This window comes from Drosophila biarmipes, chromosome 3R, assembly GCF_025231255.1.
Source record: "Drosophila biarmipes strain raj3 chromosome 3R, RU_DBia_V1.1, whole genome shotgun sequence".
Classification (NCBI taxonomy): domain Eukaryota; kingdom Metazoa; phylum Arthropoda; class Insecta; order Diptera; family Drosophilidae; genus Drosophila; species Drosophila biarmipes.
The window spans coordinates 27,076,734-27,102,460 of NC_066616.1; the positions used below are offsets into that span (position 1 = coordinate 27,076,734).

Consider the following 25,727-nt stretch of genomic DNA (forward strand, 5'->3'; position numbering starts at 1 on the left):
CGCTCAGTGCAGCAACGATAAGAGCCAAGTCTTCTGGCCAGGACGAAAGGACCCAAGACGCAGGACACCCAAGGAGGTGGGGGCAAAAATCTAGCGATGGCCCGACTGACAATTGACTTTCATTATTTCCTACATTCCTGGCTGCATTATTGAGGCCTGGTGCTGGGCAAATTTGACAGGACGAAGGACTGGTGCTGCTGCTGCCTCGGCGTGTTAGTTTCCCAGTGTAATTAAGTTTAATATTTAATTTAATTGCATAAAGATACACGCACACAACTACAATGTCAACGGGCCTCATAAAAGGACACGCGCAGAGACAATGTTGGCCATTTTGCTACTCTGCTCTGCCAGCTAACTGAAATTATGATGAAAGCAGCGGCAAAGGCTTTTACAGTGGGTGGCAGATGAGTGGGCGGCTGTGGGAGTGGGCCACAAAAACCCCATAAAGGTGAAGGTCAGTCCGGGGCTTCCTCGGAAGTGGAACGTGCTCGTCTTAGCCGGGACTTAACTCGGTGTCCGGTTATCCAGTCACTTGGCCAAGTTACTTCATTTGCCGCTGCTGAGCTCCTTGGGGCTGCATTATTATCATTGGAGTTATCCTGCCCTGCCCCCGACCTATATTATGTCCTTGCCGTGGGATTATGGCGTGTTAGCAGGTAGTTCGTGTGCCCTCCACCTGCTCCAAAGATATATACAAATATATATATAGGCGGTGAGGTGGTCAGGTAATGAATTGTGTGCCAGGCAGCTTGATGTTTTGTTTGCTGCTCAATTTACTCAGACAGTTAATCACATTGCGTGAAAACTAATGTCATTAGGAGGGCTTCGTGCTCCACTTCCGCACCCACATACTTTGTCGGGGCATACTTTCCCGGGTATAAGCAATACATTTGCCATCCAATGTCGATATCGTGACTTTAATGAAGTTGCAAGTTTTTATTGGGACCTGTATGAGGCTCTATTTGGAAATCGTTTGCCTTTCCTTGAAATGCCACAATATTAATGGCTAATAAATTGCGCAGAATTTTCTCGGTCAGTTAACTCAAACAAAAGTTCCAATATAATTGCCTTTAAGAGGGCGAACATATGCCCAAGAAGGCGCCATGCCCCGGAACAATTGATCAACTTTGCCAGCTATTGTATTCAAGCATCGGAGTAGGCCGACACCATTTCTTTATTACCCCTTCTGTGCGGCATGGCATACACCCCTAGTTTGGCTATACTGCAACAATAGCCCCCGGATATTGGGCGTATAAAAAGTTACATATGTATGGCGCAACTTTAGTTGCCAATTGGGGGGAGTGGAGTGTGTGCCCGCTCGGCCCCGGGGTCCTCAATTAATTTCATTTAGGGAGTGGCGCACAAGGAGGCCCCCGGCTATAGCTAAACACATCCAAACAAAAGCGCCAGACACACACAATATTTTCAATTAAGCTGCTGCAATACCAGCAGAATAATAACAATTACAGCATGTACATGGGCACAAGTAGAGCGGCACGGTTTAAAGGAAAACGCCTGCGAAGGAGTCTGAAGTCCTTTCTGGGAAAACGATTTTCCACTGCACTCTGTCGATTATCGATGGAAACAATGAACTAAATTAAAAAGCTCTTCTGGAATTTAAGCTGAAGTTAACTGAAAGATTGCCAAATTTAACATGTAAGTAGGGATTACCTTAAAAGTTTAGGTTTCAAAATAAAAGATACTAACGGAAACAACAAGGAGGATAAAGTATCTTTTCTGGATAATACCAACAATATTTGTATATCTAATATTTAAAAAAATAGAAGATCAATGACAATCAAGGCCAAACTAGTTAGTTTCTTGCCTTTTTTACTTGCCTATGTATTCTATCTTTTCCATTTTTTAGAAATCTAGAAATCCTAAAAAAAGGTTTATGAATATATATTTATTTTTTCCACAGTACCAAAATGTGATCATTTTTTTATGAATCAAAAGTGGCTAGAAACCCAATTTTAAGCATAAAATTCCACCTATGTAATTCTGTATTGCTATAATAAATACCCGAAATCCCCATCTATCCAAGCCTGTTAAACATAAACCGAGGAACAAGCCACAAAAGGATGTGGGAAATCGGTGATGTAGGTGGGTGTAGGTTCGAGGCGCGGGGACTTTTGTGCTGTAGCAATTACAGAAGTACACGACAAAGGAGTCGGAGGCAAAGTTACATACAGTTCTGTAAATGAATTGCTGACAATTAGTTGAATTTGTTGGCGCAGTCAGCTGTGGCAAGCTGGCAAACTTGGAGAGCGACAATCAAAGCCGAGCTGCCGCAGCGGGCGCCACTTGATGAAACCCTAAATCCTTGCCCACTGCTGTGGCAGCTGCAGTTGTTCTTGTCCTGGTTATGGTTATGTCAGACCAAACTTTTCTATTGCATTAGTTTTGTGTCAATAATAATAAAACTCCCACAGACTGAGGGATACCATCCTTAGCTACATTTTATGGGACACTCATGTGGTTAAGTCAAGGTTATTTAGCAGAAATGCAATATATAGGAATTGCACTTTATCTATTCGCCATTAAGCAATTCCAGCTGTAAGCATTCTGAGAAAAAAGAGTTCAAATTGAGTTTGAAGAGCTGTCATTTAGCACTTTTCACAATCAAATATTTATATTCCTCGAAGAGGTCATTAACATTCGTTTAGCTGGGTAAACAATGCCATGAATAAACAATTAAACGCTTTTGACTGTCCATCGCAGACACTGAACTTCTTGGGCAGAACAAAAGCCCCACACTTGACAACTTTACGGAAGTGCTTTTACTCCCTGTTTCAAGGAAAAGAATGGCAACGCAGCATCTCGGGTTTCAAGCTGGACAATCAAAGAGTCAACAGTTTGCCATAAAAATGCCAGCAGCCAGTCGCAAATTGCAATTCAAACTATGCACGTGTTAATTATTTATTTGCCCAACTCCTCGCCCAAAAGAAATTCCATGCCCGCTACGATAAATCAGATGGCCATAAGAAGCTATCGCCTTGTAAATTCCACCCTTTGCGGAGCGAAAGAGTTCCGAGTATAAATTATACAAATTATTATTTAACTTCTAGTTGCGCAAACGACTCGCGATTCGAGTTGCAAGTGCAGTGAGAAAAAATTATTGGTTTAAATATTATATTAATATTTTTAAAAAAATTTCCAATAATCCTGAAGTGGGAAATAAATATCTGAGTAAAACATTAAGAAAGAAATATTTTTACTATCCTATCTAAATATATATTAAATGTAAAAGAAATATTTTTTTTATTACAATAGTCTTAAATTCACAAAAAAAAATTTTAAATCATTTAGATTAATTTCTTTTGGTAACTTTTTCTCTCTGCACTTCTTGGCATGTGGCTTGGTTCTTGGTCTTGGCCCAAGTTATGCACAGACAAATCGCTTATTTAGATTAGAGCTGACAAGCGAGGTGGGGGAAGACTGCCGATGAGGCCAGCAGAAGGAGCTCCAGAACGCAGGCGCGGATGCAAAGATTCAAGTATATGTTCTTGCCACAACTGGTTGCAAGATCTTTATTCGCCCAGCAATTTTCTGGTTTGTTTTTCTTTATTGGAGGCGTGTCCATGTTGTTCAACAGACAAACAAACTGTCTACTTAGGCTAAGACCAGCTAGTACCACGTAATTGCGAGGCGAGTCCGCGGGAAACCGGTGATCATTTTCAATTAGAGACCCCATCGTGGGGCGTGATTTAGAAGCTGTTGTGGGTAAGACGGTAGCTTGATACCGATTATGGGATAAGTGCGGGAGCAGCGTCGTTTATAAAGCCAAAGCTAACGAACCAATGACTCGAAGCACTTTGCAGATTGTTGTTAGATTAGCGTTCGTAATAAATGAGGCTTCTCCCCGACGATGGAGGGAGCTGGGTGTTGTCTAGACTTGTGATTGCAAAGCAGCGAGTTAAAAAAAGGAAAGTCTCTACCTGACTCGGCGCATTTGTCATAATAAAATTAGCATTTGCCTGGGTCAACAGGAGACTCGGGGCAGCCGGACAGCAGGCACAGGAAGCATGAAAACCAGGGGTGACAGCGGCAGCAAAACTTATCAGGGTGTTGACAGACCCGCCCCCTCGAGAAGGAAGACTCTGGACAACCAGGTGAAACTGCGCTAAAATTAAGTCACCCTATTCAGAAGAAGGGAAAGTTCCTTGAGCTGTTTTTGATGTATACTAAGTTGAAAAACAAATGGTGGTGATAGGGAGGTAAATCCATCTTGAAACTACAGTACCAAAAATAATGGTTTTTAAAAATATATAAAACTATTTCAAAACCTTTTATTGAGATACACAAAACTAAAATACCAAAGTTGTTTTTTAAAGTAAAAAGGTATGATATGATATCATATCATAAATTCGCATACCTATTTCTCCCCGACAACATTTTCTTCGACTGGCCTCTTCCATATGTCCCTGTAGATTTTTTTCCCACTCCTCTTTTGAGTTGAAAGATAAAAAACCTTTTCCTGTCCGGCCGATAAAAATGCAAGTTGCGCTTACAAAATACCAACGAAATGGCCCATTCAATTGGAACTCTATTAGCCTCGCATTCGATACTCATTCCCATTCCCATTCGCTTTCGATTCGCTTTAAATGACCAACAAATCGCACAGAATCCCTCAAATTCCCGTATCCACTGAATACTTTGACTTGCCAGCGGCAATACTGTGCTGACTAAACGGAATGGGAGTCGGAGAGACCGGCATGTAAAGCGAAATCAAATCACGTACTGCGTCCGTTCCGTTACTGGCCAATATCTGCTGACCAAATTTCACGCAGCTGCAACAAATCAAAGAGCAAAATTTCGGGCGACCGAGGCAAGTGCTAAATAAATTGAAAATTCTAAAATTTTTAATAAAAATTGTCGCAATATTGCAATAAAATTCGCATGATTGCCGCTCGGCGGCCAGTTGCCCATCTTCGATTCAGGGAATTTCTGATTTTAAAACCGTCCATGGGTATCACGTGCAAATGCAATTCCATTTTTTTCAAACGTCAACTGCCACAGCATTTTGATAAAAATATATATCTGTATCTGGTGAGTTGCTCTTTTTTGAACTCTGCCACTTTGTGCATGTCAGTTGAATTGCGGATTTTGTTGTTGAGTCAGTATTTTGAGAAAATTCAGGTGGAAGTGTAATTTGTTGGAATGAGGATTCTCTATCCTCGTTCAGTTGGATTTTGTATCTGATGTTTAACATTAAGCTGTAAAATATACTACTCCTTGTGCGAAAACCAAAATTTTTAAGCTAGTTTTTAAATGATATGAATCCCCGGGGTAAATAATTTAAAAACTGACTTTTTATTACAATTAAATCAATAGGTATTAAAAATAATATTTTCATATGCTTTAAAATATAGAAATTATGGAAAAATATCTTTTGTATTTGTTATTTATGTGCAATATTTTTAAAGCCATGTCCGGCGAACGCAATGATTTCTCTCTCATACCCGGCAAATAAATTTAATTGAATTTTATGGCGTTTTTAAAGCGAAACTATCAGATTAATTAATAATATTTATGTGCGGTATTCGATGCACATGCTGAAAACAAGCGGAAGGCATTGTTTGTCCGTTCGATTTTGACAGATACATAATTAGTTTTTGCTCAGCATAAGGCCGCAGGTGCCGTTGCTGTTTTCATTTGTCCAATGCACCCGACGCTCCAGATATATGTATGGATATATAAATATGTGTATTTTTTAAGCCACAAAAGCTATCTATGCCGGCGCATTTTATGCGTTGGAACTGCGAATGGATTTTTGTATAAATGTTTATGGATATTTACCTCGTGCGGCGGCGGCGCCAATGCAAAAGCCGAATATCAGCAGGCGGCAGAGCCAACTGGATGAGGATTCGGACTCGGATGTGGCTCTGGATTTCGATGTGGATGTGGATGTCCTTGTCGCCATTTTGTCGAGCTGCGAAAATGGCGGCGTCTTTGGCGCCATTGCGTTTTGCTTTGCTAAAAAAATGTCACAACAGCTGCAAAGAGAGTGTCGGAAAAAAAGGAACGTTTAGAAATGTTGAGATATCTGCTGGAAATTCTCCTGTTCCGCTGCAAAACAGTTTGATTTCTCAACGGCAGTGAGTCGATTTAATGCAAAACATTTACTTTCAATTAGATTGGTTCTCCCATGCCGTTTCCCTCCTCGAAGGCATCGCAATTTTGCGCGCCATAAAACTCAAATCAATTTCGTTAATTAGCAAAAGTCTCATGTAATCAGAGAATGTCTTTTGCACTGGCAAACAAAGTAGTTGTAAAATAATTACATTGTAATTTGAGAGGCAAAGCAGAAAGAAAATTTAAAGCTTTTTGCTTAAAAGCTTTGTAAATAAATATATAAAATATAATTCCCCAAAAAATATTAAAAGCTTTAAAGATACATAACTATTACCTCTCTTTTTAGTATTTTACATATTTTATTCTAGATACTCAGCATAATTGCCATTTATAAGACATTTTTCCCCTAGTGAAAGTGAATATTTCCCCATCCTGAGACAGGAAAATAAATTACTTCCATTTGGAGTGGGCAGGAAGGTGTTTTGCATGTGGAAATGTCCCCTCTTCCATTTCGCGGCCACTTCTTCTCCCCTGGAAGCCATCTTCACGCCTCGTTCGGTTTCACTTCCACAATTACCATGCCCACCTCCCCCCGGCCTTGTCTCCGCCATTTAATAAGTTAATTGTTACTGCTGTTGCACTTTTGCCGCTTTTGAATTTACGATTAGCCGCAACCGCCGAGCGGTGCAATCAGAAGCCCAGTATTTAACGCTGCTCAAGGACTCCGGGGGCTTCCAAGACATGGCCTACTTGCACTCAGCCCTATGGCCACCCACTCCATCACCAGGCACCCATTTAGCCAACCATTTGGAGCTGGCCAAGTTTACTTTAAGCCAGCAGTGACAGTTCCACATAAATGTCAGCTGCTGCGGTCCTGCTGCGCTTTATGCAGTCCGACTTTTATGCATTTCTAGTGCTTCCCCTCTGATAGAATTCATGGCTGCCAAGGACTCCACATAGTCCATGCTCCGTAGTCCCTAGTCCGTAGTCCCGCTTCCCCGCCCCAAGGACCCCCTTGCACTCACTCCATCCATCCCATCTTGACTCGTCCGAGTCATTATTGTCGTCTGCTTTTTCACTGGTCGCTGTAACTGCTGCCTGACTTTGTGTCAACTCCATAATTATAGTTTCTGCTATTTTCTTATAGCTTCTGTAACAAAAAACTTTCAATGAGCTGGGCACAGTGGTGCTAAATGGACAAAGTTTTTGGTTTCTAAAATAAAGCTACCAAAAATGCATTCCTTGTAAGAGAATATTAATACTATCATACTTGTACTTAGTTAAAACGGTAACAATATTTAAAAAAAATACTTTTGTATAATAAATAAATGTAGGAAAAAACGTCTTTATCTAGAATATAAAAGTTCTTTACACTGGATACCATAAAATCTTATTTGCCATGTAAACTATAAAATATGAAATATCAATTTAAACTGAGGACTTTGCAACAGTTTGATACTGAATAAAGACTACTTTTTTATATTTTTATTTTTTATATTTGTCTTAGAAAGTAACAACAGAATCTCTTTTAAGGTATATGACATCATCTAACATCTTAAGAATAACACCACCTAAGCCGAAAAAAATATTCTACCAAAACTAGACCTTTCCCTACTGCTTAATCGTGATCCACTTCACCTTAATCGACCTGAAAATCCGCACGGAACCCACGGTCATAGAACTTAAAGTTGCTCTACATGGAGTCGGCCAGCAGCAGCCATACACATAAAACTGCTGAGATTCTATTAATCCAAGAAATTATGAGAAATGAAAACTTATTACGAGAAGTCATTAAAATTCAAAGAATTAAAACTTGAAAAAGTAAAACTGAAAATGAAGCAGAGCCAAAGCGTTGTTGCTACCGATGTTGCTGCTGCTGCTGCTGCGAGAGAAATATAATGTATATATTTTATATATATAGTATTATAGTAGTTCGTGAATCGGGCAAGTCGACGACTTATGACAAAGTCCAGGGGTGGTGGTGGGGGGATAAGAAAAAGGCAGAGGCTGCGTCACTGGCAGCGCACTTTCCTGCTTTCAAGTTTCAACTGCTTGGGCGGCAAAGGAAAGTCATAATTGTTAATGGGCTTTTAGCTTAAACGAATTTTTACTGCGAAAATGCCTCTGTATAATACCGAATTCTGTTTAAGTTTTAATTAGATTTTTAATATAGCCGAATGTGAAGTCTGGCGAGTGCAGTGGGTCTGATTAAAAAACTTCCTTTTCGCCATGATGTATGTTAAATCATTTTTTGTTGCTCCATTGCATTGTGATTTTTCATTTAAAGCGTTTTTTTCTTTGCTTATTTATACTGTTTGTTGTTTGTCTGTATTTTTTTTTTAAATGCACGCCTGGTTTAATGAGCCGGCTATTAAGGCGCATCATCATTACGCAATGTCAGTTGGCACTTTTATCAATGTTTCCTGTCAGTTTCGAGAACTTTGCGCCGCGTCACGACGTCACGAGTGTCAGCGCCAGCGATTTTCATATTCACTGTGCATTTTTATCAGCCATTTGCCGACTCATTAAGCCAACGTCAATGTCCCGCCGACCACCACCGCCCATTATTTCCCCGGGGCCCCTGATTTCGAATCAGATTCGTATTCGAATTCTCCTTGATGATGGCTTGGCTGCATTTAAAAAACGTCATTCCCGATTGAGTTTTACATGCTTTTAATTGACGTCGTCATGTAATGAAATTCAATTTATACTGCTCGCCATTAATAGTAATTCATACCAATGCCACAGACTATCTGTCTGCAGAGGAAAAAGCTAATAAATCCTTGTTTTTATCTCTGTGTAATTTTTTAGTGCCTACTTTTAATCAAAATAAAATTTATGATAAATAGTCTATAATTGGAGCATAAAGAAGTTGGTCAGTTATGGCCACATCGATTTGTTGACCACTGAAAATGTGATTTTAATATTTTTATTTCCCCCATAAACCATGGGTGTTATGGCCATTTGCATTGTAATTTTTCCCCTGTGTAGGGAGTCTTTAGCTCAACTTAACTGCAGCCAAGTTGACATGACACGTGAGCAGACATATAAGTGCAGAACATCTTTAATGGCACCCTTGCATATAAGAAATCTATATGGTATGTAGAATGTGTGTTTAGAACAACATCAACCCATCGAACATGACAACCAAGTGTCGGACAACTTGAAAATTGAAAATGCTTAATATAAGAGTGAGTGGATAAGTTGTCTATTAACAAGTTGTGTTATGTTATTTCAGCTTGTTGGCATTTTCACTTCAAAGCTAAAACAATTGTGCCATAATTGTTCTGATATGAGCTTGTCGAGCAATGAAATCTACATAAAAATAAATAGTTTGAAGACATTCCCAACTAAATGCCCCATGAAAGTTCTGGCTTTTTAAAAGTATCTAGTGGATTTTAAAAGGTTATTTATGGGTTGTTTACTCATTTGTCAGATTGTTAAGTAGTTGTGATTAAGCTTAAGTTATTTTCTTGAATAGCTAAGATCTGTAAATATCGGTTTAAAGGATTCAGAAATATCTACCCTAGTTTCGATAATTTGCCAGACTAATTAACCATGAATCGGTAATCTTATTTGTGACATAATAAGCCCCAGACAATCTTAATTTGCATTTAATATCGCGCTCGGTTTCAGGCGAATGCAAATCGGAACGAAACAAAAACAAGTTTTGCCTGATAAAATTAAAGTGAGCTTAACAGCCACTTAAGGCTTATATAATTTAATGGGCAAATATTTTTCTGGCCATTACGGCCAAGTCCGGTGGCTGCTTTTTAAAGTCGCGTGCCCGCAAAAACAACCATATATATATGACAAAAAGAAATGCAAACAACGAGGGAGAGAGAGAACATAAAATCGGTTGTCACGATTTCAATGAAAATTAAAAATCCCAGCATGCATTGAAACGGCGGCCAGAAGCATTTTAATTAAAGTCGAGCAGCGCCGCAACGGTCTAAATTGTTGTACATTCACCAAAAATATTAATTGACTTTTCCGCTGGCCAAAAGCGACGCGTCGCGACGGGCCGAAAACATCATTAACGCAAATATAATTACGTGACAATTTGATGCTTTCGCCCGGGCACAAATCGCAAATCAAAAAGCGAAATGAATTACACCCAGCAGCCCGGCGAAATCGGGGCGTGCTGAGCCACCCAAGGGATCAATCAGTGCAAAGTCGCGGAGGTAAACAATAAAGCGCCAGGCCGGCCGGGACATTCATGCAAACATGGCTCAGTCCACAATTCCCGGTGACCAGTCAAGCGGTCCTTCGGCGAATCAAAAAAAGAAAAAAAACGAAAAAAAGGGTCGCCGACGCTGTTTAACTTTGAAAAATTAAAATCCACTTGGGTCCCTCGTGCCGAACCGCTCGAAAAAGCCACAGCGGCGGAAAAAACACCACCCCTCGCGGATAGTCTCGCATTTTTCAATGGCCAAATAATAAAGTCCCCAAATGTCAGTCGGGAGTTATAATCTGTTTGCCGCTTTTTCATGGTCGCCATTTGACTGCCCAGCAAGGGGAAGAAGGGGTGTATTATGGAGATGTTTATAAAGATATATGGTGAGAATATGTTTAAAATATGTGATTAAAATCTATCGGTTAAGTAGGTCTATATTTTTTGTAGAAACTCTTAAGACTTAGCACTCTGTTAATATTAATGTATTATTTATTTTAGCGCTTGTTTTTAAAACATTTCTAAAAATCTAAATAAATAAAAATAGGGATTTTTGACATATTTTATATATTATTTATATTAACTATTTTATGAAACATTTTAAAATAATAATTAATAATACCTTACATTCCCTCCTTCCTTCCAATCTGCACTTAGAACCTGTTAAAAATCCATACAATTTACAAGGTATTTCCCTGGTCGACCCCTTCCATTTACCAAATAATATCTTGTTGTTCTTTTTGTCTGCTCTAGACCCTCCGACAATGCCGATTAAATGAAACGCAAATTTGCAGCAATTACGCGGGTAAATATGCATTAAAATAAATTTGCATGCAATTATTTTTGGCAAATCAAAGAGTCATGGAATTCATCAAATTATCCTGCTGCGGATTTGACACTGTTTTGTTTTTCTTGTTTTGATTTTTCTTCTCCGCGCCCAGCCTAATTACCAACTAAAACAATGGCAAATTAGATGGTTGTCAAACCTTGATGTTGTTCGCCATTTTGGGCCCTCTTAATAAACCAATTTGTTATGCGATTCGGCGAGGTGTTAAGACTACAACACAAAATACTTTCGGTGACATCTCGTTTATCAACTTGAAGACATAATCTTCGAATTTGGGTTTGCCTGCATATCGGTGGCATTGTGTTGGCATTTTATGATAAATGGCTGGGAAATGTGAAAGCGGATTGCTGGCTTTTGTTTTTCTTTGGTGCGGGTGTCGAGTGAAAAGCGGCTTACAAGTTGTTGATCTAAGTTTTTGGCCAAGGGATGAACGGAAACGGAAAGTGAAACATTGTCTTTGCTAACCTAATTTCCAGAGCTGCTACCCCGACTTTCTTCTATAAATAATATTCCTTCCCCCCCGCGGCGCTCAGAACATGTGCCTCATTTTAAATAAACATTTAGCATTTTCTCTGTGCATTTTTCGGTTACATTTCTTCTTGATTTTCCTGCCCCTGTTTTGCATACATTTTTGTCCCAGCGAATTAAAAGAAAAAAAGCGCACAGTTTTGTTGGAGATAAGCTACTCAAAGATTTACGACTCTCCATCTCGTTGTTGCTGTGCGAATTTCGTTAGCTAAAATTGGGGGAGAGTGGGAGGAAAGTTGGGAATAAACAAGGCCAAAGCGTTTCCAGCGATTTGGCGTGACAAATCCGGCACGATTTTGGAGCTATCCGTGGCAGACGCAACTTTGTCGCAGATTTATATGCAATGTCAGTGGAAACGGTTTATCACTTTGGCCTAGGCCTGTTCGTACCTTTTTGACGACGCCCGACCCCAAGAAGCCCCGCGAAAATCCCCAGAAACCCCACCGAGCCGGGGCCAAAAGGTTGAAATTTCCTCAAGACAAATTCCCCTTAGATTTAGTGCAATTTCATTTACTTTTGTCTTGGCATTTAGTGAGATTTGTTAGCCAGTTGCTTAAGACGCTTGTCAGGCTGGGATGGTTCTGGGTTCCGGGATTCCGTTGGGTTGGTTTTTGGGTTGGACTTTCATTTCGCACAATATTTGATTGCCCCCCAAAATTGTGGAGAACTGCGGAGCCTTTTGTTGTCGTCCCGGGAAACCTGAAGAATTGTTTGCGTTTCGATGCCGCCTTTATATTTTTAAATTACCTTTGAACAAGTGTCGAGAGAGCGTCGTCCCTAACAACCTGGGGGAAAAGTATGCGTGTCTGGCCCTCATCTCTAGGCGGCTTTATTTTTGTATATCATTAGTGGGCTTAGGAGAAGGAAGTTTCCTTTTGAGGGATTTTCGAGTGCGGACATCTCGAAAAACCGCTTGGAAAAACTGCCCTCTCATTCAATCTAGGAGCATTGGCTGTTTAAACTTTGGCAACAAGTTTAGCAAAATTTACGAATTCCTAATGATGCGCAATTTTAATTATATACCCCAAAAACCGGCGTACATGTGTGCACTGGGGGAAAGTATTATGAATATGTATCAACAGATGCTAAGAAATTGCATGGTAATCAAATATTTAAAGGGCTTGTAGGGATAGCGAAAATAAAGGTAATATATTTGGGGAAATTGTAAATAAAATATTGGAAATTATCCTTTATAAATGACTTTATGATTTTTTACTATAAAAACCACATATACATACAAAAAACTCTGATGAAAAGAAAAAAAAGAAAAAAAGGAAACAAAAATTTACTTAATAGGAGTTGATGTTTTAGTTGAAGGGGCCTAACATATTTGCTGTTGTTTTAGGCTCTATTTCGCCTCGTTTTGAGTCGCTTTTTCTCCCTGTGCATGTACGTTCATTATATATCTGCTCATGCCGCTCTAGACCTTTTTGATGTCAATCACTCAGGCGCTTAAGGAGCTGTCATGCCCGACTACTCCCAATAGGACACCGTCGCCGTCGGTGGTGCGGTGGCTGCGTCTTTGGCGGCGCCAAAAGAATTTAAATTAGCCAAGGCAACTGCCAGTGGGTGCAATAGACGTGGCTGAAAAGTTATCCACTTGCGCTGGTCTGACTTTCCTAATGAATCATGAATTTCTCAACACCATTTTTGCTTTTTCTTCAGCTTTTTTTCGCGCGCACCACTTGCCTTTGTTTTGCTTTTGGTGTAATAAGCGTGAAACTTTTTGGTAGCCCCAAAAAATTTACTTTGCTTTTCTGCTCCGCTCTGCATTTCAACCAATTAGTTGGTTTGTTTGGCTTGCTTTTGGTTGTTTTGCCTTGAAAACACAAGCAAATCCAACAAAAAGACGGTGCTGATTGACAGTCTCTGTCTCGAAATGGTTGCCAAGTGACGAGGAGCGATTGCCGAAAGACACTCCAACTTGGCCGGAATCTGTCAGGGCGTGACTAATACCTGATCTCTTTCGGGCACTACACTGGGAGAAAAACAAGGAACTGTCTTCGGAAATAAAAAGAGTTTTACGAATAGAAGTTGATTATTAATTAATTTATTTCCTTAAAAAATATCAAATATATTTCAGTTTTCCTGGCCATTAAATACTAAATTAAATTGCATTTTATTTCTCTGTGCACTTCTGTTTCAATCTCTCGCTTCTTCCGCTCTTTTTTTTTACCTTTTTTAAATTGGGCCAAGTTTTTTCCGACAGCAATTGAAGGACTTGTCCAAGAACACGCCCCACACACTCACACACGCCCCCTCAATTGTCCTGTAGTCCTGAAGTTTTCCTGTCGCATTTGACGTGCGTTTTATGTGTTCGTAGGTGTAAGCGCTGCCGAACGACAACTTCTTACAACTTTGAACAGGTATTTTTCGGGTGGCGGAGCTTCCGCCAAATTGAATGGTAGTTTTTCACGCCATCCGAGTGGCTGCCTTTTATCTTAACTTGCCTTTTGGCTAACAACTCTATATCTGGTTGAGCCTGGTCAAAACCACTTAAGATATTTTCTGATAACAATGGGAATAGTAAAATCTTAGAGATAAATATATATTAATTTTGTAGATATTTTTGAAATTGAGAAATTGTTTGCTTTTAGTTGTAGCGGCGAAGTGTTTGTGTACATAGTTACAGCCTTTTAGCATTCTATCTTTAAACACATTGTTGAATTTTTAAAGTTTTTTATTTTTCCTTGAAAAATACTTTATTTTAAGAAGTCATTCATAGAAGTTCCCAATACCGAACAAACTCTTAGCCCTAATCAATCATATTTAGAGCATTTTTTGCCTAAATAATATTTTATAAATTGAGTTTGGCTTGGCATTAGGCTACACCTGCCACCTTCAATTATGGCCAAATCAGCGGCACGAGTTGGCAAAGTGGAAGCCGCCCAGACAATGGCCAAGTGATTTGCTTAACTGGGCGGATCCTTCACACTTCAGCGCACCGCCGGCAAGTGGATTAGGCCTGTTAATGATGGGGATTCATTCTGATTTGGCGCTTCCAACGTCGAACCTCGAACGCTTGCAGATCCAAGGAGCCAGTGTTTTTATGAGCCAGAGCCATCTTTCCCTCCCCTCAAGAAGGTGACAGTTTTTGTCAGAGTCGACATTACGTATGCGGAAATCGTTCGCGAACATGTTGGCTGACAAGCGATACGAATATATTGCCGTTTGCCTTTGTCCTGGCCAACATTTTTGCCGTGTGCTGCTGGTACAACGGGGCGTATGATTTTTATAAATGCCGTGTCGTTGTCGCAACAGGAAAGCCAACTCACAAAAGGCACCCGAAATTTGCTCTTTTCTTCGCCGGCCCGTGAGTGTGTTTGAAATATATCCAGGGACCTTGCACAGTCGAGGGAGAAATAATAGTGTTCAAAGTAAAGAAGAGGGCCTCAAACAAGAGTATGTCCATGTATAAAATATTCAGAAACTGTCTTATTAACTCACAAAAAAGTGTAAATTAATTCTTAAAATGAATTTAGTATATAATTGATATATTTAGATGATTGATATTTTATTTATATTTGTGGTAAATGGCAAAAATTGCGCATCAATAGGAATTTGTTTTAAACTTTAAAAAATATTATAAAACAATAAATATCTTATAGAAATATGTGCCTGACCACCACTGTAGATATCCATATATAGTGCCGACTTGCTGTGGTGCTTTTTGTCGTTCCCAAAATCAATCCGGGCCATGTATGAATGAATTTTGCACGGCTACGGCTTCTATTTTTTGCCATCGAGCTTCGCCCTCTGCCCCTAAGGAATTTCGTCAGCTCCCCAATCAATTGACTTTTGTGTGGGTGAGTTTGGCGTTTTGTCATGCTGCTTATTATAAAAAAAATACCAGGAAAACTGATTTGTCAAGGCCATAAAAATATTTGCTCTCATACAACATTAAATGAGCATTTTTGCCTTATTGCACGTGTGTACATATAGTTCCCATTGGATGATCAGGCAAATGCCTTATAAGTGGGGGGGATATAATATAATATAATATGAGGCTCGTAAGTTTGGGTAAACTTTGGTGACTTGTCAGATTTCTGGATGTCTGCAATGGAATGCTGTCGATTAAGTTGATTATCACGATGAAGGGGCAAAGTTTATTCGAGTGTCAGGAAATGGGAGAGGATTCGAGGGCTGCTAACTATTGCACAAGGGCAAAGTGCGTGGAATGAAGTTCCGAACTGATTGCTCATATTTGCCAACTATTTGCGATTTGCATTTTCAATCAAAGTGTCGGTGATGAAAGAAAACAATATTGATATCCAGAAACGACAATGGTGATTTTGATGCCCAGGATGTGGGGTTAAAGACAAGGTTTCTGCACTTGGAAAATAATTTTTTGGAATTATCAATATCACTTTGTTTTTTTCCAGAAATTTTAATTTATAAGGAAATAAAAAAAACATTTCCATATTTATGAAAAATTAATTTAAGATAGATTTAATTAGATGGCAAATGGGCTATTTAAATTCTTGAACATATCATAAAACGTCAGTTTTCGAAAGCCTGCTTAACCTTTGACGATGTGAAGACACACTTTTTGTTATCATTTTTCTGAGAGAAAAATCAGCATATTCCGAGAGACCTTTTCTATGTTGATGTTTATCAAAGTGCAGTCGCAAAAACTGGATGGCTTCAAGTTATGTTTGTTTGCAGAGAGCTGGGGAAAGCTCTTCAAGCACGAATGCCCCACAGTCACACGTTCAAGATGCCGAGAGAGAGGTGGTGAATTTTCACTCGGCACCTGTCTGCAGGTGGGATGTGCCTCTGTTCTGTTGTCATATTTTCATCACACTTCAGGTGTGAAATAAACACACACACGTGTGTGCAGCAGAGTTCCTTCAAGCTGAAGAAGAAACTTCGTGCAGCCCGTACTATTTGCTCACAATCATTTCCCCTTCTCTTTTTTTCCTGCTCTGGGACAACAGCTTAATTTCGCAGTGGCCCGGAAAAACTTTAACATCCAGTGGTGGGTTTAATTCTTGGTCTTCGTTTACTTTGCGCCAATGGAAATTAGTTCGGGCCACCATGTGCTTTGCATAGCTAATGATTGTGGCAACTTAAAGACCGAGCTAATACAAATGGAGAAACAATAAACTCTTTATTATCAAGCCATCGCTTAGCAGCTAGCTATCACATATATATACATATATTTAATTAAAAAGTTGTGGGCCAAAACCAAAGGAAGGGCAAATATTTGCATGGAGTTGTGTGTAATTCTAACAAACATTGCGTAAACACAATCAGCCACTTACACACACAGAGCCACGCACAGGGACCCTCATCCAGACATAATATCCGATTTCAATTGGAAGGAAAACCTATTAGAAATTATTTCCCTTCACTAAATATTTGCTCGATTGTGTGCGCATCGCATCTTTGTTATTGTTGTTAATGCCATTGTATTCAATGAAATGCCCCCCGAAAACCAGCCCCGAAAAACATTTGCCATAATAATTGTCAGTCTGCTGGCCTCACAATCGCACAATCCCTTTATTTGGTTAGATTTTAAGCCTTGAATTTTCGTGTCGGGTCAGCGTGTTTGTGTGGGCCAGTATCTCTCTGTGTGTTTGGCACACATGGCGTATGCGTATTGTTGATTTAGTTGATTGGCTTAAAGGCGTGACCCGACCAATGCTGGCCTACAATAATTGTCCGGATTCCTGGTATTTGCCCCAGTTGCCCCCTCCTCGGACTCCCCTTCAATTAGCCCCTGGGCTCTCTTACCTTTTTGGCCTGCAACCTTGGGAGTTCTTCAATATCCGACACCTGAAACAAGAGGAAATTCACTGATGAGTTCTCAACGTAAAATTACAGGCTCCGTTTAATCAAGTGGCTTGCATTAGACATTGTTTGCTCGCCTCGCATTCCTTCCTGCAATCGCAATTAATATTCGAGTCCAGGTGAGGTATTTTCTAGAACTACATTTTCCCCTTCGGTATGCTTCAATTAATATAATTTTGTAGTTCGGTTTCGGTTTTGTGTTGCGTTGCGTTGCGGCAAAATATCGAATTCCCGCCTCAAAATTTCTAGCTCAAAATGTGTGCATTTTCCTTGGATAGTTTTTTTCGCCAGCAAACTGTAGCTGGAATTTCGCTTTTTTTTTGTTAGAGGTTTGCTTTGTTTTCAGGCACTTTTTTTTTTGGGTGCCCGGTTGTTTATGAAGTGTCCAAAAGTGTGCGCTGGCCTGGCTGCCTGTTTGTTTGCCTTTCATGTTAATGGACTTTACGCGCACATGGACACTGGCAGGCAAAGGCAGCAGGAGCATCAGCGAGTTTTCCTGAGCAGCGGTTCGTCGTTTTTTTTTTTCTATTCGGCAGCTAACTTTTGGTATATGGCATAGAGACATAGATAGGCGAATATAGGTGCACAGGAAAAAATAATGCAGGGTACTATAATACAAAAAAGGCATTTAAAAGCTGGAAAAACTGAAAAATTATAAGTCTTCGGGTATTATTGTATCTTATTTTTATATTTAAATTGATCATTACATTTGTTTTGATTTTTTTCCAGTGCACCTATATGGGTGGCCCAATATATACATTGAGTCTGCCATGTTCGCCCAGCTGTTGCCGTTTGAATTTTCCGGAAAAACTAACAGCGTTTGGTTTTTATCGATGGTTTATCGTTTAAAGTTTTCCATCAGCATAAATTGCGAACCGTTCATTCCAGAGGCCTTGAGCGAGTTTTCATTAGTTTCTGACGTGACAACGCCGCGTATACTTAATTTTTATTCAAGTTTCTTACGACAATCGTAAATAATCACAGAGACACAGCGCAGAGCCATATTCACGCGTGCAACATGCTGTTCGACAATTATTTGTGTTGCTGCAACACGCCAAATAAACGTTTTTTTTCGGTGGCTTGGGTTCCTGCGAGCTGAGACAGAAGTCAACATAAAAATGAAATACAAGGCAATAATATTTGCCCAACATGTGTGCCTTCTAGGGGTTGTTTTTGGGGCCACCCCCTATTTGTCTTGCTCGTGCGCGCATAAGTAGGCAACGATATCCGCTGGCTGGGGAAATTAATAAACTTTTTGCACCTTTCCCTGTGCCACAAACTGTTTTTATTCTCCTCTATTTTTTCAATAAAATACCCTTCAAACTGCATCTCATTATGGTATGGTAGGTATTATTAAAATTCTTTGCCCCACAACACACAGATGTTTCGCTTTCGGTTTTAATGGGGCAGCGAAACTTTCCGTCAAAACTGGAATAATAAAGCCTTCATATGCACATGCGTGTGTGGGAAATACAAACATTGGACCCAACCAAAGGTTTTGGATCGCCGCCCATCTGGCGCAATAATGAAATTTCTTTAATGCTCTGCTGGCCCACATTTTGCCAGGGGGTCAATGTTGGTGAGCATTCTGCAGCACTGCATTTGGTACTTGAAAAAATGCGATAAAGTCGTAACTCGTTTAGTATTAATTATAAAATAGATTTTTTATAGCGTTTTTTAAGATTTAAGTATTATGAAAGCAATGCCTTGTATTTTCTAGCATTTAACAAACTTTTTTGAACCCTAAAAAGATTGTTTAAAATCTCGATTCGAATTTTTCCACGTGTAAATGCGCTGCAGTTTTGTGCACAGTTTTTAATTAAAACGCACCAAATCGAGCTTATTAAAAAGTTGCACTGTCCGGCCAAAGGTGATGAGCATCGCAACGACCTCGGCTCTCGGCTGAGCCCGGGAATTAAATTGCCGAGCCATGCGTGGGTGAAAGTTTACCAACTCGACCCGCTGATGCGTTGTCATAATGTCAAATGGATCGAAGTCCAAACGGGGCCGTGCAAACACATGGTCGTAGTAGGATATAATAACGGTTATCCGGCAAACAGCGTGACAACTGTGTGCCACATATGTAGGGCCCCCATCCCATTCTATCCCACTCCAAACCATCCTGATCCATCCCATGCCATCCAAGCCCTGCGGCTGAATGGGCCACACATATTGCCATTTTCAGCGACCTATGCAATTCGCCGGCCTTGTTGACATTGTCCGGCAACTGTCATCGGCTATCGGCAGAAAATATTAACAAATACTGCCTATTTTTGGGCCAACAACAGTGCATCCCCTGGCTGATGGCGGTTGGCACTTTTGTGTATGGCTCAGTTCCATTTTTTCTGGCCCTGAGAGTGAGCACATAGAGAAAAGCTGTTAATTAAAGCTGTATCATCAGAATTAAATCTCAGAAAATATTTCGTATTTCTTCATAGTTACAAGTAAAAATGGTACAATAAATCCTTCTTCTTTCAGCAATTAAAGAAGATAATGCTTAAAACTGCAACTTATACTTCAATTAACTTAGGCAGTCTTAGAAAAATGTTTTTATGCTACAATTTTATTTTCTGGACTTCAATGTGCGCTTTAAGTTTTTAAGTGAATTTTTGCCAACTCCCTTACGAATCAGAAACAAACAATTAAATCTGGTTCTGTGGCCTTTTGCTTACTCATGCAGGCGGCTTTTCCATAAATAATAACGCTCGCCATCCATTCCATTTGCTGTTTGAATTTTGCTAGGTTTTATAAAGTGCAATGGGGTAAAATAAACTTGATATGTGTATATTTGTCAGCCATGCATATAGATCGGCACATATCTGCCTTTGGGTTATTTTTGTGTTAGCAAAAAATCATACATTTTTATGTTGAATTTTAGTCCTTGGACTATTTTTCATTGGGCAAATTAGTTTCCATAATCGGCAAACAGAAATCAGAAGGGACACAGAAGGAAAATAATTTCCATTCAGTCACTGGCTTTCTCAGATGAAATTAAGTAATCCAATCGAGTGTTTTATTGCTCTGGCAAAATGTTTATCATGGCCTCTTTTTCGAAATGTCATTGCAATTTACAGACAATTTGATTGGACTTGCCTAGCATTTCAAAGTATTTTATTTCACATTTTGACAAACAACAAATTATTTATTTTTAGAAAAATTAAGCGATTTATCCGTGTAGTTAAAAGAATTTATTGGGATCCCTGGTGGCGTGAAAGGCCAGACCACCGAGGCGAAGCCAGAGTCATAACCGAAACCATCGTTTAAAGAATATATATTTTTGGGTGTAGCAAAGCGCAGCGGAAGCGTCAAAATGAACGGAAATTGGCTTAAAAATGACAACAGAAATGCAACAATGGCGGCCAAAAACAATGGCAGTCAAGTGGTGTAGCCAAAAACCGTACACGATAGCTGCGCTTTTTGAGAACCCTTGTGCGCCGCAGTCTGTCATCCAGATACATATGTATTTACAAACATGCAGATGTATACATAGAGAGGCAATATCTATTCATGCGGAGTTTGGTTTTTCGATTTTCATTCGGTTTTCATGGAGTTTTGAGCATCGTTTTTGCATTTATAATTTTTGCAGTTTCATTGTTTCTCTTGCACACACACAATTTCCTATTAAATATGGCAGCATTTTTACGTCTCGTTGATTATTTTCGCGGTTGGTTTTGTTGTGCATTTATTTGTTGCTGTTTTTGTTATTCATTTTTTTGATGCATTTATTTAGCAGCATGTTGTTGTTTTGGGGCCATTTTCCGCTTTGGCTTTTTAGTTGCGCTTTTGGCCCCGGCCCCGTGTGGTCAGTTTTTGCTGCTCTTTTGGCCAGGCTGGGGCATTAACTTTTGCACGTTACAAGCTTAACATTGATTCTGCGGATACGCCAGGCAGGGTCCCGTTTTCGGAGGCTTCCGCCTGTTTTCCCGATTTCCCTGTTTTTCCCCTCTTTTCCAGTTTTCCACGGCAGATCTGTTATGTGTACGCCGTGAGCCATGTGTCCGGCGCTTCCGGAGGGCATCATTTGCACAAGAATTGCAAAAATGTTCGCCGTCCGGCCGCCTGGCATTTGCAAAAAGTTAGTTGCCATTTTAGCCGCAGTTACGTTGGGCTTTAAAAAGTTTTAAAAATGGTTTTGCTAACTAACTGAAATTTTTTTTTATACATTTTATGAAAATAATATATTTATTTACTTATAGAATTTTTAAAAAACAAGTGAAAATAATATTTTTGTAAGCCAACTCTTTTAGTATCGATAACTTTAAAGTCACATAAATTTAATTATTTTGTTAAAAATGCATAGACGTGGTTTGGTAAATAAATAAATATTCAAATGCTCAAGTTGTTTTATTTTGAAGAGAGCACAGATTTGGCCGAAATCTATTGTCATGACTCAATTTAGCGAAACAAAAGTTTGTGCCACACACTACGTATACGTGATATGTGAATGGGCTTAGTGATTTCAATGCACTGCGCTTAGTTTGCTTAATATCGCTAAGCTCTGGCAGGGAAATTGAATTAACAAAGCGTACGGCTTCAATACTACTAAACAAATCCCTGAGAAATATGCTTGACTTTGCTCGGCTCATTTGATGCTGGCATTCGCCGGGAATATCCTCACCGGATATGAAAGGGGGCGGACTGGGTGCTATTTTCGATCCTCTTCAGCTGCCTTCGTGTACGTTTTCCAATAGCAAACACAATCCCGGCAGTTTCAATTGCCAGAAAAGCTGCAGCTGCTCCGCACGCAGACACACGAGCACATATGGATGCGCTCGGTTCCGTTTCCGGTTCTAAATATAGTTATTTCTGCACTGCTGGCAGCCATGGCAACACTTTCAAGCACTTGAGCAGCATCAGCCACCTGACTGACTGCCTGTCCGTCCTGTCGTCCTGCGTTCCGGCGCTCAGTCCACCCGGAGCCATTTCCCAGTCCCGGCAACAACTGTTTGCTTACCCACGGAACTTGTTAGCACGGTGAAAAATGGTATGTAAATCAGGGTTTTTCTATATCGAACTATATCGAACGATAAAATAATAATCATATTTCTTCAAGATTATTTGGAAATGTTTCTAAAAGCAAGTTTTATAAGGGTGCCAAAAATATCACTATGGTTTTGAAATGAGATAGGAGTCTAAAAGTATGCAACAATATTTTGGATTCGGTGAAAGACTGCATACCATCTTTTCTATCTGGTAAAGGACACTCCTGATTTAGGCTTTTTTATGAGTTGGTTGAGAAAACACTGACAATGGTGTCCAAAAGTATGGAGCAATCAATTTAATTTTTTTGTTGCATACCTTTAGGTACATCGATTGGTATTTCTGAAACCTTTGAAAAATATTTGAATATTTTTCTGTATGTATTTTATTCAACACCCTCCCCCCGCTTTATCTCTTTCTCACTGCACTGTGTGTATTTCTGTATGCAAATAAGCAAAATATTTTAACAGCAATGTTTTTTGCGCTGTCGTCTGGGCCGCTGTTTGCCAATGACTTGTTGATTTTACAACTTTTCCAATTGAATGAACTTGGAAGGAACGAGTGCAAGGGAAAACTCATGTTTGTGCCGGGGACGAAAAGTGATTTTCACTCGCTGTCACATCTTTTTTGAATTATTGATGAAAATGCATCAGTTTAAAATGAAAACTGCTTGCCGTGTTTGCCCGGCACAAACATGTAATCCAAATGCAACGCCAGTTGCCAAGAAGTAATAACAACATATTGCATTTTTGACAAACTTCCATCACTGCAAAGTGCAGCACGTAAAACTCCGTGGAATTTCGCCAGCTTTTCTAAGTGAATTTGCAAACGAAATATAAGTATCCAGATTGGCGACACATCGTGGCCTTATTTTTCTCCATTGTTGTGCCGCGGCCTTAACCACAAGTGGGCGGGGTTTTTGGCATTGTGGAATTTTGTTTACACAAAGGCGGCACGTTTGGAAATCGCCAAAAATCGAATGAGCCGAGTGGCGGAGAGAATAAATAAATATTATGAGTGAGTTTCTCGGGGCGAATGACATGATGTGATGCTGTTGCTTTTGTTGTCAACAACTTTTGGCACTTGACACTTAATGTGCATCATTGCGCAGCTGACAATTTCAAGCCATTTCCGTGGTGCCAGCCAAGTCAGTGGCACATCTTCTATTTCTCCTTCTGCCGCCGGAGTGAAGTAAAGTTTGCCACTGTTCAAGTTTTGCATGGCCATGTAAAAATCGAATAACAAATTGCTCACAAAAGCAACGGCAACGGCGACTGCGACTGCAACTCCAGCGGATGGGGGACATTTTCTGACATTTTTATGAGCAGCTGCAAAAGATTTCTGGCGTTCGTTAGATTTTTGCTCTTCACTTCCTCTATTCCAACTTGTTTTCCACTACCCAAAAAATTTGTTGTGCGTGAAAAGTTCTCAAGATGAAGATAGAACTTTTCCATGTGACTGATGGTGAGTGTGATTTTCGGTTTTCCAAATGTCAGCCGCAGACTTCTTCACTCCCCTCCGAACGAACATCATCTGATTGACAAACATTTTGTGGCCGCACGAAAGGTGAATATGTGAATGCGAGTGTGAATGCAGTGTGGCTGCGGTGTGAGTGGCGTGTGAGTGTGTAAATTCAATTGAACGGCTGCCCAGGGAAATTCAGTTACCTTTTGGGCCAGCAGCTGTCGCTAATTTACAGCCAGGTAAAAGTTTTCCACTGCCACCACACCATATTGCCATCGCCATATCGCTCGAGTGGGCCCGAACTTTCAATTAAGCCCGAAAGGACACACACAAGTTTCCTCTTCCACGGCCGTCGCATATTTCAATAAGTTTTCAAACTCAGAAGCGACGCGCTAAAACAACATAATTCATACTTAACTCACCGAAACAGTTTCCCCGAAAAGCGCCGCCCCAAAAGAAAACTCTGCAAAATGGCCAAGGGCTAGCTGCAATGAAAAATGGCGGAGCGGGAAATAAAATTGCATTAGTGGTGCGTACACGGAGAAAAAACAATTGATAAAAAACTAATTTTAAAGTCCATAATAAGCCTTACAACAAGTAACTTCTTTCGGACTTAAAGTCAGTTCCATCATACTTAAATTCTTACTTACTTAAGAACAAATAATGTGAGACTTTACTAAGGAAGATACATTTCTTACGATTTTTTCGTTATAAAAACAAAATGATTTTTAAAATTATTTATTTAAATTATATAAGTTTGCTAGGACTATGAAAATAGTTTAATAGAAAGACACTATTTGGCATGTTTCGAGGATTTGAAACAAAAGTCGTCATAAGTATATTTAATTGGCAGTAGATTACTTTGCTTGAAGAATAAAAAATGGTATTTAGTTTTCGTATCTAAATTGAATAGAGATAAAAAACTGTTATTTAAAGTAGTTTTTCTCTGCACATTTATAGTGCATTCGAGTGTCCTTGTGGGTGTGCGTGTGCCATAAGTTCTAAAAGATGTAGCTGGGCCTCCTCATAAAACGAAATTAAATTTATGTACAGTTGCAAAGTTGGCGGGCAAATGGCGGATGGCGAGGGCATAAAACTTTCAAAGGCAGTCGGGAAGTGGATCTAAACACGCAGCCAGCCCATCCTGGCCGTAATTCAAAATTCGAGTGGCAGTCGCAGTTTGGGGCAGTACAGTAAGGCAACCGCCAAAGGCGCAGGATGCACGGCAGCACTGCATCCTGTTTTTTGTTGTGGGCGGGATCTGTTCACGCTTGTTTTCACTTGGCCAGCATTGTAGGCCTGTTCCCCGCACCCATCCCAGTGCATCCGCCCTTCCCTGGATCCTGGCCCGAAAACTTGGCCATGTTGCCCGCGGATGTTTGCGGTGGCTGGCTGCATTGCTGGCCACCTTTGCCTGTCAGCTGCCGCAGGCGAAAATCTGGCAGTTGCAGCAATCGCAGCAGCAACATCCACTGCCAGGAACAATATTTAAGGCACTGCGGAAAATTTTAACATTTAAAAAAATTACATAGTGCCGGAAAGTATTAAAATGTGTCCTTTATTACCCATAAATATATTTTAAAAGAATAATTTGTTATATTAGGTAGTATACCATTTGTTCTTAGTATCAGATTTTAATACACTTTAATTCTCTAAGTATTTATCTAAGCATTTACTTTAAAGAAACCCTGAAAACAAATAAAAGCCTAAAAAACAGCCTCCCCCAAAGGGAAAATGTAAGTTCGCCCCAGTGCAAATGCGCTTTTCGAATTAAGTTATTGAGTTGAAAACCCAAAGGAGGTGATTAAAGCCATAGACATTCGCCTGGAATGCCTTCAATCTCGATCTCTCTAATCCCGCCAAACA

The 25,727-nt window shown here is 39.9% G+C and overlaps 1 protein-coding gene across 2 annotated transcripts in view; it reads right to left on the reverse strand.

The window, feature by feature from the left end:
- The window catches only part of LOC108024731 (serine-rich adhesin for platelets), a 52,358-nt gene that overhangs the window by 11,980 nt on the left and 14,651 nt on the right, over positions 1–25,727 (reverse strand). Inside the window, exons 2-4 of one of the 2 annotated variants that reach the window (XM_044095614.2) lie at positions 24,284–24,346; positions 17,361–17,402; positions 5,800–5,996 (exon numbers count right to left, since the gene is read on the reverse strand). In XM_044095614.2, coding sequence (XP_043951549.1) covers positions 5,800–5,962 — 163 coding nt within the window. In that variant the 5' untranslated portion in view covers positions 5,963–5,996; positions 17,361–17,402; positions 24,284–24,346. The remainder of the gene's footprint in view (positions 1–5,799; positions 5,997–17,360; positions 17,403–24,283; positions 24,347–25,727) is intronic. The other variant, XM_050888504.1, reaches the window with a different exon arrangement.